The sequence below is a fragment of the Narcine bancroftii genome, chromosome 3, assembly GCF_036971445.1.
Source record: "Narcine bancroftii isolate sNarBan1 chromosome 3, sNarBan1.hap1, whole genome shotgun sequence".
In the NCBI taxonomy this organism is placed as follows: Eukaryota; Metazoa; Chordata; class Chondrichthyes; order Torpediniformes; family Narcinidae; genus Narcine; species Narcine bancroftii.
In genome coordinates this window covers 323088535-323101984 of record NC_091471.1, presented here as the reverse complement: position 1 = coordinate 323101984, position 13450 = coordinate 323088535, and the positions used below count along the sequence as shown (strand labels likewise).

General features: G+C 43.5%; 1 protein-coding gene across 1 annotated transcript in view; it reads right to left on the bottom strand.

Annotated features, from left to right (window-relative positions):
* The window catches only part of LOC138756863 (uncharacterized), an 82606-nt gene that overhangs the window by 24261 nt on the left and 44895 nt on the right, over positions 1–13450 (bottom strand). Inside the window, exon 17 of the mRNA XM_069923257.1 lies at positions 4680–4775. Within this exon, the coding sequence (XP_069779358.1) occupies positions 4680–4775 (96 nt within the window). The remainder of the gene's footprint in view (positions 1–4679; positions 4776–13450) is intronic.

Sequence of the window (13450 nt, the reverse complement as noted above, 5' to 3'; positions counted from 1 at the left end):
CGGCAGTAGCAGTTGCTTTAGACGCAGAGAAGGCCTTCGACAGAGTAGAATGGAATTACTTGTTCAAAGTATTGCAAAAATTCAGTTTACCGGAGAAGTATATTAATTGGATTAAAGCATTATATAAGGGACCGTTAGCGAAAGTGACAGTAAATGGACATGTATCAAAGCAATTTAACTTAAGCAGGTCAACGCGGCAGGGATGCCCACTATCACCATTATTGTTTGCGCTAACTATAGAACCACTAGCAGAATCGATAAGAAGAGATAATAATATAAAAGGAATAAAAATAAAAGACAGGGAATATAAAATCAGTCTGTTTGCGGATGATGTGATAGTGTACTTAACAGAACCAGAACTATCAATAAAAGAACTATATAAGAAATTGAAGGAATATGGAGAAGTGTCGGGATACAAGATAAACGTAAATAAAAGTGAAGCAATGCCTATGAATAACGCGGATTTCTCAAAATTTAAGGAGGAATCCCCATTCAGATGGCAAACGCAGGCAATAAGATACCTAGGTGTGCAAATAAACAAAAATCTAGGCCAATTATATAAACTCAATTACAATCCACTAATGAAAAAATTACAGGACGATTTAGAGCATTGGAAAGAGCTACCACTAACACTGATAGGAAGGATAAACTGTATTAAAATGAACATTTTTCCAAGGATACTATACTTATTTCAGGCATTGCCAATACAACTGACAGAAAAATTCTTCAAAGAGTTAAAGAAAATAATAAGGAGATTTTTATGGAGAGGGGGGAAACCGAGGATAGCACTAGACAAATTAACAGAATGGTATAAACAAGGAGGCTTACAATTGCCAAACTTCAAAAATTATTATAGAGCCGCACAATTAAGGTACCTATCAGATTTTTATCAAACAAGGGAAAAACCAGACTGGACGAGACTAGAATTAGATAAAATAGGGGAAAAGATACCTGAACACATATTATATAAATGGGACGAAAAATTGGTACAACATAGAACTTCTCCAGTATTACACCATCTCCTCAATATATGGAAGAAGATTCAGGTAGAAAGAAATAAAATAAATTACCAAATACCAAAACTAATATTGACGCAAAATAAGCTACTCCCTTTTACAATAGACAACCTTGCCTTTAGAAAATGGGAAAAAAAAGGGATTAAAAGAATAGAAAATTGTTTTTCAGGAAGTAGATTCTTATCCTTTGAACAAATGAGAGATAAGTACAATATAACGGGAGATACAGCGCTGGCATATTACCAACTGAGATCCTACTTGAAAGATAAATTAGGAAGCAACTTGAGTTTACCAGAGGGAAGTAACCTTGAATATGTGATTACAGATACAATGTTAATCAAAAGATTTATAAAAAATATGTATATTAAACTGCAAGAAAAGGAAAATGAGGAAACAAATGGTAAAACTAAACAAAAATGGGAACAAGATTTAAATATAAAGATAAAAAAGGAAACATGGGAGAAGTTATGCTCTGGAACGATGAGAAATACAATAAATACGAGGCTGCGTATGATACAATATAATTGGTTACACAGACTATACATTACACCGCAAAAGTTAAATAAATGGGACCCAACAGTGTCTGATAGATGTTTTCGATGTAAAAAAGAAAGGGGAACAACAATTCATGCAATCTGGACATGTGAGAGAGTAGAAAAATTTTGGGATGATCTCAATCAGATATTAAATAAAATAACAGAAAACAATATACCAAAGAATCCAGAGATCTTTCTCCTAAGTAACATAAAAAATAAAGAATTTGGAATTGACTTGGAGGATGCACAAAAAAGATTTGTTAAGATAGCCCTAGCTGTAGCAAAAAAATGTATTATGTCAACCTGGAAATTGGAAGATAATTTGAAAATACAACAATGGTATATAGAAATGAATAAATGTATTCCATTAGAAAAAATAACATATAGTTTAAGAAATAATATTGAAATATTCGAACAAGTATGGGAGCCTTACATTAAATACAATAGCGAAAACCTACCGGGAACAAACATTACCTAAGTTGATGGAAGGAGAAGAGAAGAAAAGAATGGACTCAGTAGAATTTCTGGTGTATTTTTGTTGAATGACAACATTGTCTAACTGAATTAATGCAACCTAGATTGTATAACTAAAATGGATGAGAGGGGGGGGGGGATGGGGGGGTGGCTTGGGAGGAGGGAGGGGGGAGGGAGAAAAAGTCACTGTAAATGTGTGGAAAAGAAAAAGTGTATATCATGGCTATTGTGATTTATGGTGTGAAAAATAAAAAATTAAAAAAAAAAAAAAAAAAAAAAAAAAAGAAAGATCCACACCACCCAGCACATGTTCTGATCGCCCTGCTGCCATCAGGAAAGAGGTCTCGGTGCCACAAGACTTGCTCCACCAGGTTCAGGAACAGCTGCTACCCCTTCACCATCAGACTTCTCAACAACAAACTCAATTGGAGACTCATTTAAGGATTCGCACATGCCAGTTTATTGATTTTCTTTTGTTCTCCTGTATTGCACACTCAGTTTTTGACTGTTTGTTTATGTTTTACACTGTGTACAGTTTAATTTTTGTACTACCACTTAGTGGTAATTCTGCCGCGCCTGCAGAAAAAAGGAATCTCAGGGTTGTATGTGATGTCACATATGTCCTCTGATAATAAATATGAATCTGAAATGTTTCCTGCAGCTGTCTGCTATTTCTCTATAGAATTGCACCTCCAAATCTCATAGACTATTGGACGGTCTATAATACAACCCGGTGAGTGTGGTCAGACCTTTCCTGTTCCTCAGCTCCACCTATATAGCCTCAGTAGATGAGTCTTCTGGTCTGTCCTGTCTGAGCATAGCTGTGATATTTTCCCTGATGAGCAACGCCACTCCTCCCCCTTTCATTCCCCACATTTTTTCACATCTGAAACAACGGAAGCCCGGAACATTGAGCTGCCATCCTGCCCCTCCTGCAACCAAGTTCCACTAATGGCCACAATGTCTTAATTCCACGTGCCAATCCATGCTCTAAGCTCATCTGCCTTTCCTACAATACTCCTTGCATTGAAATAGTTGAGAACATTTCCACCACTACAACATGTTGACTTCTAACGGTGCATGTAATTTTCACATCATCTTTCCCCTCCTCCACACTTATATCTACTCTGGCACCCTGGTTCCCCTCCCCTGGAAATATAGTTTAAACCCAATGGCGCAACACTAGCAAACCTTCCTACAAGGATATTAGTCCCTCTCCAGCTCAGATCCAAACCGTCCCATCAGGACAGGTCCCACCTTCCTTAGACGAGCCCAATGATCCAGAAACCTGAAGCCCTCCCTCCTGTACCAGGTTTTTAGTCATGTGTTGAGCTGCATCATCCTCCTTTTCTAATCCTGAGATCATAGTCCTGGAGGTCCTGTCCTTCAACTTAGTGCCTAACTCCCTGAACTCTCCTTGCCGGACCTCCCCACCCTTCCTACCCACATCATTGGTCCCTACATGGACCACAACATCTGGCTGCTCACCCTCCCTCCTGACAATGCCATGAACTCGATCTGAGATACCTTGGACCCTGGCCTCAGTAAGGCAACAAACCATCTGCGATACTTGATTTCTTCACATAGAACCTCTTATCTGTCCCCCTAATTATGGAGTCCCCTATCACTACAGCTTGCCTCTTCTCCTCCCTTCCCTTCTTAGCCACAGGACCAGTCTCCATGCCAGAGACCTGATCACTGGGGTTTTGTCCTTGGTAGGTCATCCTCCCCAATAGTATCCAAAATGGTCTACTTGTTATTGAGGGGAACAGCCACATGGGAGCCCTGCACTGCCTGTCTGTTCCCTTTACCTCTTCTGACTGTCATCCATCTACCTTTCTCCTGACTCCTAGCTGTGATAGTTGTCATTGTAACTCTTGTCCATCATCCCCTTGGCCTCCAAAGTGATCCAGAGTTCATCCAACTCCAGCTCCAATTCCTTAACAGCCTGTCAGAAGCTGCAGCTGGATGCACTTCTCTCAGATTAAGTTGTCAGAGATCCTGATGGCTTCCCTGATCCACATTCTGCAAGAGGAGCATATCCCTGCCTTAGCTTCCATTCCCACTGTCTATGACTAGAGGAGCAAAATATATATCTAAAAATTTCCCTTACCTGTGACTACCTTCTGAATCATTTTTTTTTACATCCAGTTAGTTACCTCCATCCAGGACATCACTTTTACTCACCATATGTCCAAGACATCCTATACTTTGCTGGTATAGGATGTTCTCAGAGGTTCTTTGAGAATGTAACTTCTGTCAGCTTGTTGGGACTTGTGGCCTGCACTGGCTCAGAACAGAAAAGGAACATTCACCCTGCCCAACTGACACTGGCTCAGAACAGAGAAGGAACATTCACCCTGCCCAACTGACACTGGCTCAGAACAGAGAAGGAACATTCACCCTGCCCAACTGACACTGGCTCAGACCAGAGAAGGAACATTTGGGTCACTTTGAGAGCCTTGTGCCCTTGATTGGGAGAGCACAGAAACCCAATAAGTAATGACAGCTAAACTTCACCATCTTTGCCATCTGATGCCTTCCACCCTGTACATGTAGCACTGAACACATCAGGCACCTGAGAACCAAGTCAGTTTCATCCTGAGGCATTGACTAAGACCAGAAGACAATTGTAAAACACAGTGTTACTTACTTTAATGGAGTCGATCTTTTGTTTCAGCTTTCCAATCTCATCAGTTGTCTCCTGTATCAGTGAGTCCACTTCTGCCTGACGTCCATGAAGCTTTTTCTGAAACACCAGAGCATAAAATATGGTCAGAAATCATGACCATTGCCTCCACACCAATGTCCCCGGAACCTCCCAGTCTTCCTCAATCTTTGCTCCACAAGGGAAAACAACCACGGTTCATCCTCCATAAAGTATTCCTGGATCTAGAGGGATTCTGAGGTGTAGTGTGACACCACACACCAGTTCTGCAAACAGTGATGGGGTCAGTTCCCAATTATAGGACAGATGGTTCAGCAAAAATGGTAATAGTGGAAATTCCGGTCAAATCTCAAATCACAAACGTCAATTATTTGTGGAAGCAAAACTGAAGTTCATTACCAACTACAATGGATGCTTCCATTTGCCAAGAGTTGTCTTTGGGATCTTTGATGAGCAACCAATGTTGTCCTTAATTTGGTCTGTCGCACCAGATTTAGTTCTAACTTCAGGGTGCTGTTGGGATGAAGTTTGCATGTTCTACTTGTGACTGTGCAGGTTTCCTCTGACGGTTGATATTATAATCAGGGCTGCAAGGGTAGATTTGGGGGTAGAATCATTGACTTCCACAACACAGACCCAGATTGTTCAGCCCAACTTGCCCAACCAAGCTCAGAGTCAGATTCAGATTCAGAATTTGTCAAGAAATTTGGTGTTTTGCGCCAAACATTCATATTATAACCATCTTATAACATTAAAACATTACAGCACGGTACAGGCCCTTTGGCCCTCCATGGTGTGCCGAACCATATAAAAGTGCTAAACCCTCCCTACCCTATAATCCGCTACTTTCCTTTCGTCCATGTGCCTATCTAATAGTCTTTTAAAGCCCCCTAATGTTTCAGCCTCTAGCACCACTCCTAGCAAGGCGTTCCAGGCCTCGGCAACTCCAATGTCTCCCCTAAACTTCCCTCCCTTAATCTTATATACGTGTCCTCTAGTGGTTGTTGTTCCCACCCTAGGAAACACATGCTGGCTGTCCAACATATCTATGCCTCTCATTATTTTGTAGACCTTGTTTCTAATTTGTACTATCTAGTCACATTTGCCTGATTCTGTCCATATCCCTCCAAACCTTTCCTATCCATATATCCATCTAAATCTCTCGTGAGCATTACCATTATCCCCCCTTTTATCACTTTCTCTGCCACCCAATCCCTCGGTGTGAAGAAGGTGCTCTGAGATGCCTTTCCAATCTTTCCCCATTTGCCTTTAATCTGTGCCCTCTAGTTTTAAATTCTCCTTTCCTGGGAAAAAGCCTTTGAGTGTTTGTTCATCAATAACCATCATGACTTTAGAGATCTTTAAAAGGTCCCTGTTTGTCTCCTACATTCCATGCAAAAAAGTCCCAACCTATTCAGCCTCTCCTTATAATACAAGCCTACAAGTCTTAGCAATATTATAGAACGTATATCATCCTTTCTATAATGAGGAGACCAGAACTGAACACAATACTCTAAATGTGGTCTCACCAGAGATTTGTAGAATTGTAACATGACCTCTCAGCTCCGGAACTCAATCCCCCTATTAATGAAGCCCAGCATCCCATAGGCCTTCTTAACTATCCTATCAACCTGTGCAGCGACCTTGAGAGATGTATGGATTTGGACTCCAAGGTCCCTCTGTTCATCCACACTCTGAAATAACTGACCATTAACCCTGTACTCAGCCTTCTGGTTTGTCCTTCCAAAATGTATCACCTCACTTTTATCCAGATTGAACTCCATCTGCCACTTCTTCACCCAACTCTGCACCCTATCTCTACGACCACCTTCAGCTCCATCTACAACTCCTCCAACCTTCGCGTCACCCACAAACTTACTGACCCATCTGTCCACCTCTTCATCCAGGTCATTTACAAAGATCACAGAGAGCAGGGGTCCCAGAACAGATCCTTGATGCACTCCACTAGTCACCGACCGACCTCCAGGCAGAAAACTTTCCTTTCACTACTACTCTCTGCTTTCTACCTGTAAGTCAATTTTTTATCCACACAGCCAACATTCCACTGATCCTGTGCTTCATTACTTTTTGAACAAGTCTCTCGTGGGGGACCTTGTCAAATGTCTTGCTAAAATCTATGTCGACCACATCTACCACCCTACCTTCATCAATTTCTTTTGTTACCTCCTCAAAAAACTCAGTTAGGCTCATGAGGCACAACCTTCCCTTCACAAACCCATGCTGGTTATCCTTGAGTAGACTGGACTTCTCCAAATGCTCATAGATTCTAACCTTAAGAATCCTCTCCAATAGTTTGCACACCCACTGAACCAGTTTATAATTCCCAGGATTCTCCCTATTACTTTTTTTTAAACAAGGGGACTACATTTGCCATTCTCCAACCTTCTGGCCAAAGAGGATTCAAAAATCATTGCTACTGCCTGAACCTGGTAAAGTGCAGCCCCCAACTTCAAATTCAAAAGGTACGAAAACCACCAGGTTAGGTTAAGGTTTACCACTGCCCCAGTCTCTCTGTTGTGTTACAAACCCCCGGGCCCAACCATTCATCATGTAAATCCTGCCCTACTTTAATCTACAACAACCACACTTGTCCATCTTTGATCCTGCTCTCCCAGTGCATCCCCAATTTGTTCTAATTTCAGATCAACTTCTTCACTGTCCACTACTATACCACCAACTTTAGTCTCATCCGAAACCAGCACCCTGGATCCCATGAGATCTGCTGTCCCAGACCAGCCTACCATACAGGATCTTGTTAAAGGCCTCGCTAATGTTCGTGCTTGAGATCTTAAATTAATTCAATGTAGTCAATTCAAGGCTTCAGTCTGCCGCAGTTGAAACCCCCAACTATATTACCACCAGCCCCTCCTTTTTACCCTCCATGGACAAAAGCTCATTTAAATTCTCTTGCCCTCTATCCAACTGCCCAACTCTCACTCCTGTGCTCTGTGACCCACTCTGGGTCCTATACCAGCATCACCAGAATTCTCAGACTACCCATGTGGCCCATGGCCAAGAAGGGCACTATGTAAAGGCAATTCTGAACTTTCAGTGCAACACACCATCAATGTCCATGGATTTCATTGTGTCCATTAACTCCGCAAGGCTACTGGTACATCTTAGATGGACTAATTACTGGCAGCTTTGCAAAGCCAATAGGATATGTGTCGTTCTATAGATTAACCACTTCAGTGCCCTATCACTTTCACTATTCTGATCCAAAGCATACCCTGACCACGTTGCACATTCATCATCCTCTCTGAGAGGTCATGAGAGCCAAACACCTCGTCATCATCTTCCAACTTTTGATCCAAGAGGCAGATCTATTTAAGGGATTTATCAGACTTTGGTTATCCCTAATAAATTAAAGCAATGATTTTCAAACTTTTTCTTTCTATTCACATGCCAGCTTAAGGAATCCTTATGCCACAGGTGCTCTATGATTAGTAAGAGTTTCCTTAAGGTGGGATGTGGTTGGAAAGAAAAAGTTTGAAAACAACTGTTTTAATCATCCCTAATTGACTCGTTACGTGAATGGTTTCAGAACTCCAAAGGAAATGGGCCAATGACAATTTTTCTCAAGCAAAATATTTCAGTAACAATTGGGTCTAGAGCAGTGGTTCTCAACCTTCCCTCCCTACTCACATCCCACCTTAAGCAATCACTTATGTGACAGAGTATAGAGAGTATATGGGAGATAAATTGGGAAAGGTTTCTTAGAGTAGGTCACATACAAACACTTTAAAACAGATCTTATTTGAAATACTGGAGCTCTGCCCCATGCTAGATGTATTGGGGCCTCAGAGCTTTTGCAAGAGCTTTGAAGAGTGCTCAAGAGGCTTCACTAATGGATTGTTGTTTACAAAAGGCAACAGATGATCTTGCTGGAGCTGCAGATTGTCTGGAAGAGAACTTGTTGTTCTAGGAGGGTCCTGGTCATGTGGTTTTGGAAGCAGAGAGAGAGAGAGATCTGTCTAATGTTTCACTTGGAATAAGTGAAACAAAAAGGAAATCTGTAGTGACCTGAAAGAAAGAGGTTATCATCTGGAGAACACTGACAGGGCAAGTTTTGTAAGCAAGACACTGAGGTGACTGATGGAATTACATCAGTTGTGGATGTCCTGGAACAACACATCTCTCTCTGAAAACTGACAAGAACCTTCCTGAGCAGTAACCATTTGCCTTTCAAGCACCAAAGACTGGTGAACTTTATAAATGTTAAATTCTGTGCACAGCATAAGAATTGCCTGCAACCAGTGAACTTGGAGGAGTGAGAAGTGAGATTGGACTGTGAACCAAAGAACTTTTCTGAACTTACACACACATTACATACACATGCGCTTAGAATTAAGTCGATAGTGATAAGTTAAAGTTTGATTCTATTTTCATATTTAAAGATAATTAAAAGCAACTTTTGTTTAAGTAACCATTTGTCTTGGTGAATATCTATTGCTGCTGAAGGATCCCTGACTGAATCGGAGGTTCGGATCTGGCGCTTGGGTTGCCGATGGTTCAGACTGGACTCTGTCTGGCTGCAGGGACTCTTAACATTTTCTAATCACAGAGCACCGATGGCACAGGGATTATTTAAAGTGGGATGTGATTGGAAAGAAAAAGTTTGAAAACCACTTTATTAAAGTCACCCATATTTCTCTTTTCCAATCTTAACAGAGTCATAGTCCCACAACACAGAAACAGGCCCACGGACCCATCTTGTCAATGCCGAACGAACAACTTCAGACCCACTGCCTTCATTAGTCAATCATTTATTGTCATCTGATTGTACAGGTACAACCCGACAAAACAGCATTCTCTGGTCCTCAGTACAAAACACACAGGCACGCAACGCATATGCACGACAAGTATTCATCTATAGAAATGAATGAGCGTCTCAGATGGTTAGTGTGGGCAGCTCCTTTGGACATTCAACATTCTCACAGCCTGTAGGAAGAAGCTCAAGATTCAATTTATTGTCAATTAATAAAGTGTCATGTTACATGAGATTGTTTTTCCCTGCTATAAGGCAGCAGATTCACCATCAGCAGGAATTGCCTGAAGCCCTTCACAGTCAGAGAGAGAGAAGCAGAAGAGAGTTCCCCCCCCCCCCCACCCCACGAGTGTCTATCGATCCCCCTCCAGTGCAATCACAGCCCCTGTACCCACACAGTCAAGTCTGAACCATCGGCGACCCAAGCACCAGATCCGAACCTCCGATTCAGTCAGGGACCCTTCAGTGTCCTCGGCACCCCCTCGCATCCCAATTCCAATACCAGTTATCCCTTCAGCCAGTTTGGAGTCAGTCTCCAGCAGCCTGGCACGAGTCCCCCGACAGCACTCTCCAGTAGCCCACAGCCTCGAGCCGCCAGCAGCCCGTCACATGCATGGGTCTTTCAGCCACCTCCTTGGTCCACCAGCTGTTCCTCAGCCTGGTGGTGCTGGCTCTGATCCTCCTGAATCTCTTCCCTGATGGGAGCAGCTGAAAGATGCTGTGTGCGGGGTGGAAGGGGTCCTCAATGATTTTGTACATCCTCTTCAGACAATGATTCCGGTAGATCACGTCAATGGGAGGAGGGAGACCCCAGTGATCCTCTCTGCCACTCTTCTGGCCCTGTGGATTGGCCTCTCTTCAGCATAAATTAGGCTCAAACTCTTTCAATCCCTTCCCATGCATGGACTTATCCAAATATTCCCTCTTCCCTTGTAACCCGAGCTCCTTGAATTGAAATGGGATATTTCATGATACTCTCCCAAGGCCCAATGAACTGCCCTCAAACAGGCAAGTATAGCCACAAGTATGAACACAGCAAGACCCTGCACAGGGTGACCCCTGGGGGTGGTGTTAGTCAGAGGCAGGTAAAGGGCATCCCCCAACTCCAAATTCAAAGGGACCGAAACCACCAAGTTAGGCTCAGATTTACAAAAGTTAACATTTCAGTATCACCCTCAGGGTCATTTGCATATCCCAAACGATGAAGGCATTCTTTTCAACCCCAATAAACATCGAGACCCCAATTCCGACCGACTCCCCCTCCCACAGTTCCCTTCATCTTTCTTCCCTTCACGCCCCCCCAACCCCAGAACCATTTCTTGCTGCAGGCCACGGTGCTGAATTCAACCATTTCCTGCTGCAGCCCATGGCGCTGAATTCAACCGTTTCCTGCTGCAGGCCACAGCGCTGAATTCAACTGTTTCCTGCTGCAGGCCACAGCGCTGAATTCAACTGTTTCCTGCTGCACCCCATGGCGCTGAATTCAACCATTTCCTGCTGCAGCCCATGGCGCTGAATTCAACCGTTTCCTGCTGCAGCCCACGACTAGTTCTCTCGCTTTCGATCTCTCCACAGATCTGCCTGACCTGCTGGATGTTTCTGGCATTCTTGCTTCTATTGGTAGAGACTGTCATCTGTAGTGTGAACAGCTAGTTAATAATTAGAGAGGCCTTGGTTAAAAGCAAGATCAGTGATCAGGTTCCACACAGGGAGAGCCCCTTCCACTCACCTGGGCAAAGTATGCACCAATTAAATGCTGGGCCTCCAGATCTTTATCTGTCCAGTGTGGTTTCCATACTGTTTAAAATGGTTGCTTATTTGTGCGTGATTTCTTGAAAACAGCCACAGAACATTACATTTTAAATTTACATTTTATTTTTCTTAAATTCAGACACACAGACTGCATGGTAACAGGCCCTTCTGAACCACGAGCCTAATTGACCTACAATCCCTGGTATGTTTTGAACAATAGGAGGAAACCAGAGCCCCCAGGGAAAACCCACGTAGACATGGAGAAAACACACAAACTCCTTACAGAAAGCACGGGATTCTAACCCCAATACCAATCACCGGCAACGTAAAAATGTTCTCTAACTGTGCCTCCATTGCAGCCTGACTATTTCTCACTTCTATACATAGACAAGGTTCCCATCCTAAAGCTCTCTACCAAGAATCTGCTATTTCACATAAAACAATCCACAACCCCAATTATGTTCCACAAAGTAACTCCCTGCCAGATGTCCTAAATTCTCCAAATAAGAGGCAGACTCTGGGTGCATGTGTAACTCCTGGAAAGGCTAGCAACGTCTCAACTAGATTCTACATCTTCTCTTTTCTTCTCTTTGGCTTGGCTTCGCGGACGAAGATTTATGGAGGGGTAAAGTCCACGTCAGCTGCAGGCTCATTTGTGGCTGACAAGTCAGATGCGGGACAGGCTGACACGGCTGCAGAGGTTGCAAGGGAAAATTGGTTGGTTGGGGTTGGGTGTTGGGTTTTTCCTCCTTTGTCTTTTGACAGTGAGGTGGGCTCTGCAGTCTTCTTCAAAGGAGGTTGCTGCCCGCCGAACTGTGAGGCACCAAGATGCATGGTTTGAGGCGATATCAGCCCACTGGCGGTGGTCAATGTGACAGGCACCAAGAGCTTTCTTTAGGCAGTCCTTGTACCTCTTCTTTGGTGCACCTCTGTCTCGGTGGCCAGTGGAGAGCTTGGGAAGGCGATGGTCCTCCATTCTGGAGACGTGACCTACCCAGCGCAGTTGGATCTTCAGCAGCATGGATTCAATACTGTTGGCCTCTGCCATCTCGAGTACTTCGATGTTGGAGATGAAGTCGCTCCAATGAATGTTGAGGATGGAGCGGAGACAACGCTGGTGGAAGCGTTCTAGGAGTCGTAGGTGATGCCGGCAGAGGACCCATGATTCAGAGCCGAACAGGAGTGTGGGTATGACAACGGCTCTGTATATGCTAATCTTTGTGAGGTTTTTCAGTTGGTTGTTTTTCCAGACTCTTTTGTGTAGTCTTCCAAAGGCGCTATTTGCCTTGGCGAGTCTGTTGTCTATCTCATTGTCGATCCTTGGATCCGATGAAATGGTGCAGCCGAGATAGATAAACTGGTTGACCGTTTTGAGTTTTGTGTGCCCGATGGAGATGTGGGGGGGCTGGTAGTCATAGTGGGGAGCTGGCTGATGGAGGACCTCAGTTTTCTTCAGGCTGACTTCCAGGCCAAACATTTTGGCAATTTCCGCAAAACAGGACGTCAAGCGCTGAAGAGCTGGCTCTGAATGGGCAACTAAAGTGGCATCGTATGCAAAGAGTAGTTCACGGACAAGTTGCTCTTGTGTCTTGGTGTGAGCTTGCAGGCGCCTCAGATTGAAGAGACTGCCATCCGTGCAGTACCGGATGTAAACAGCATCTTATAGTTGAGGTCTTTCATGGCTTGTTTCAGCATCATGCTGAAGAAGATTGAAAAGAGGGTTGGTGCGAGATCACAGCCTTGCTTCACGCCATTGTTAATGGAGAAGGGTTCAGAGAGCTCATTGCTGTATCTGACCCGACCTTGTTGGTTTTCGTGCAGTTGGATAACCATGTTGAGGAACTTCGGGGGACATCCGAGGCGCTCTAGTATTTGCCAAAGCCCTTTCCTACTCACGGTGTCGAAGGCTTTGGTGAGGTCAACAAAGGTGATGTAGAGTCCTTTGTTTTGTTCTCTGCACTTTTCTTGGAGCTGACTGAGGGCAAAGACCATGTCAGTAGTTCCTCTGTTTGCCTACATCTGAGAAATGTGTTTCCAGGTGACCATCTGATTAGCAATTTCTTAAAAAACATACAGATCCAATAGGTCCCATCAGTTAATGCTGTTAATAAAGAATCTTTTAACATGGGGGAAAAAGGATAATTTCTTGGAAATGAGGGCAGGTGGAACCTATAAACAGCAGGTTGGTCTGTGTCGAGTTCCTTTCCACTGATGC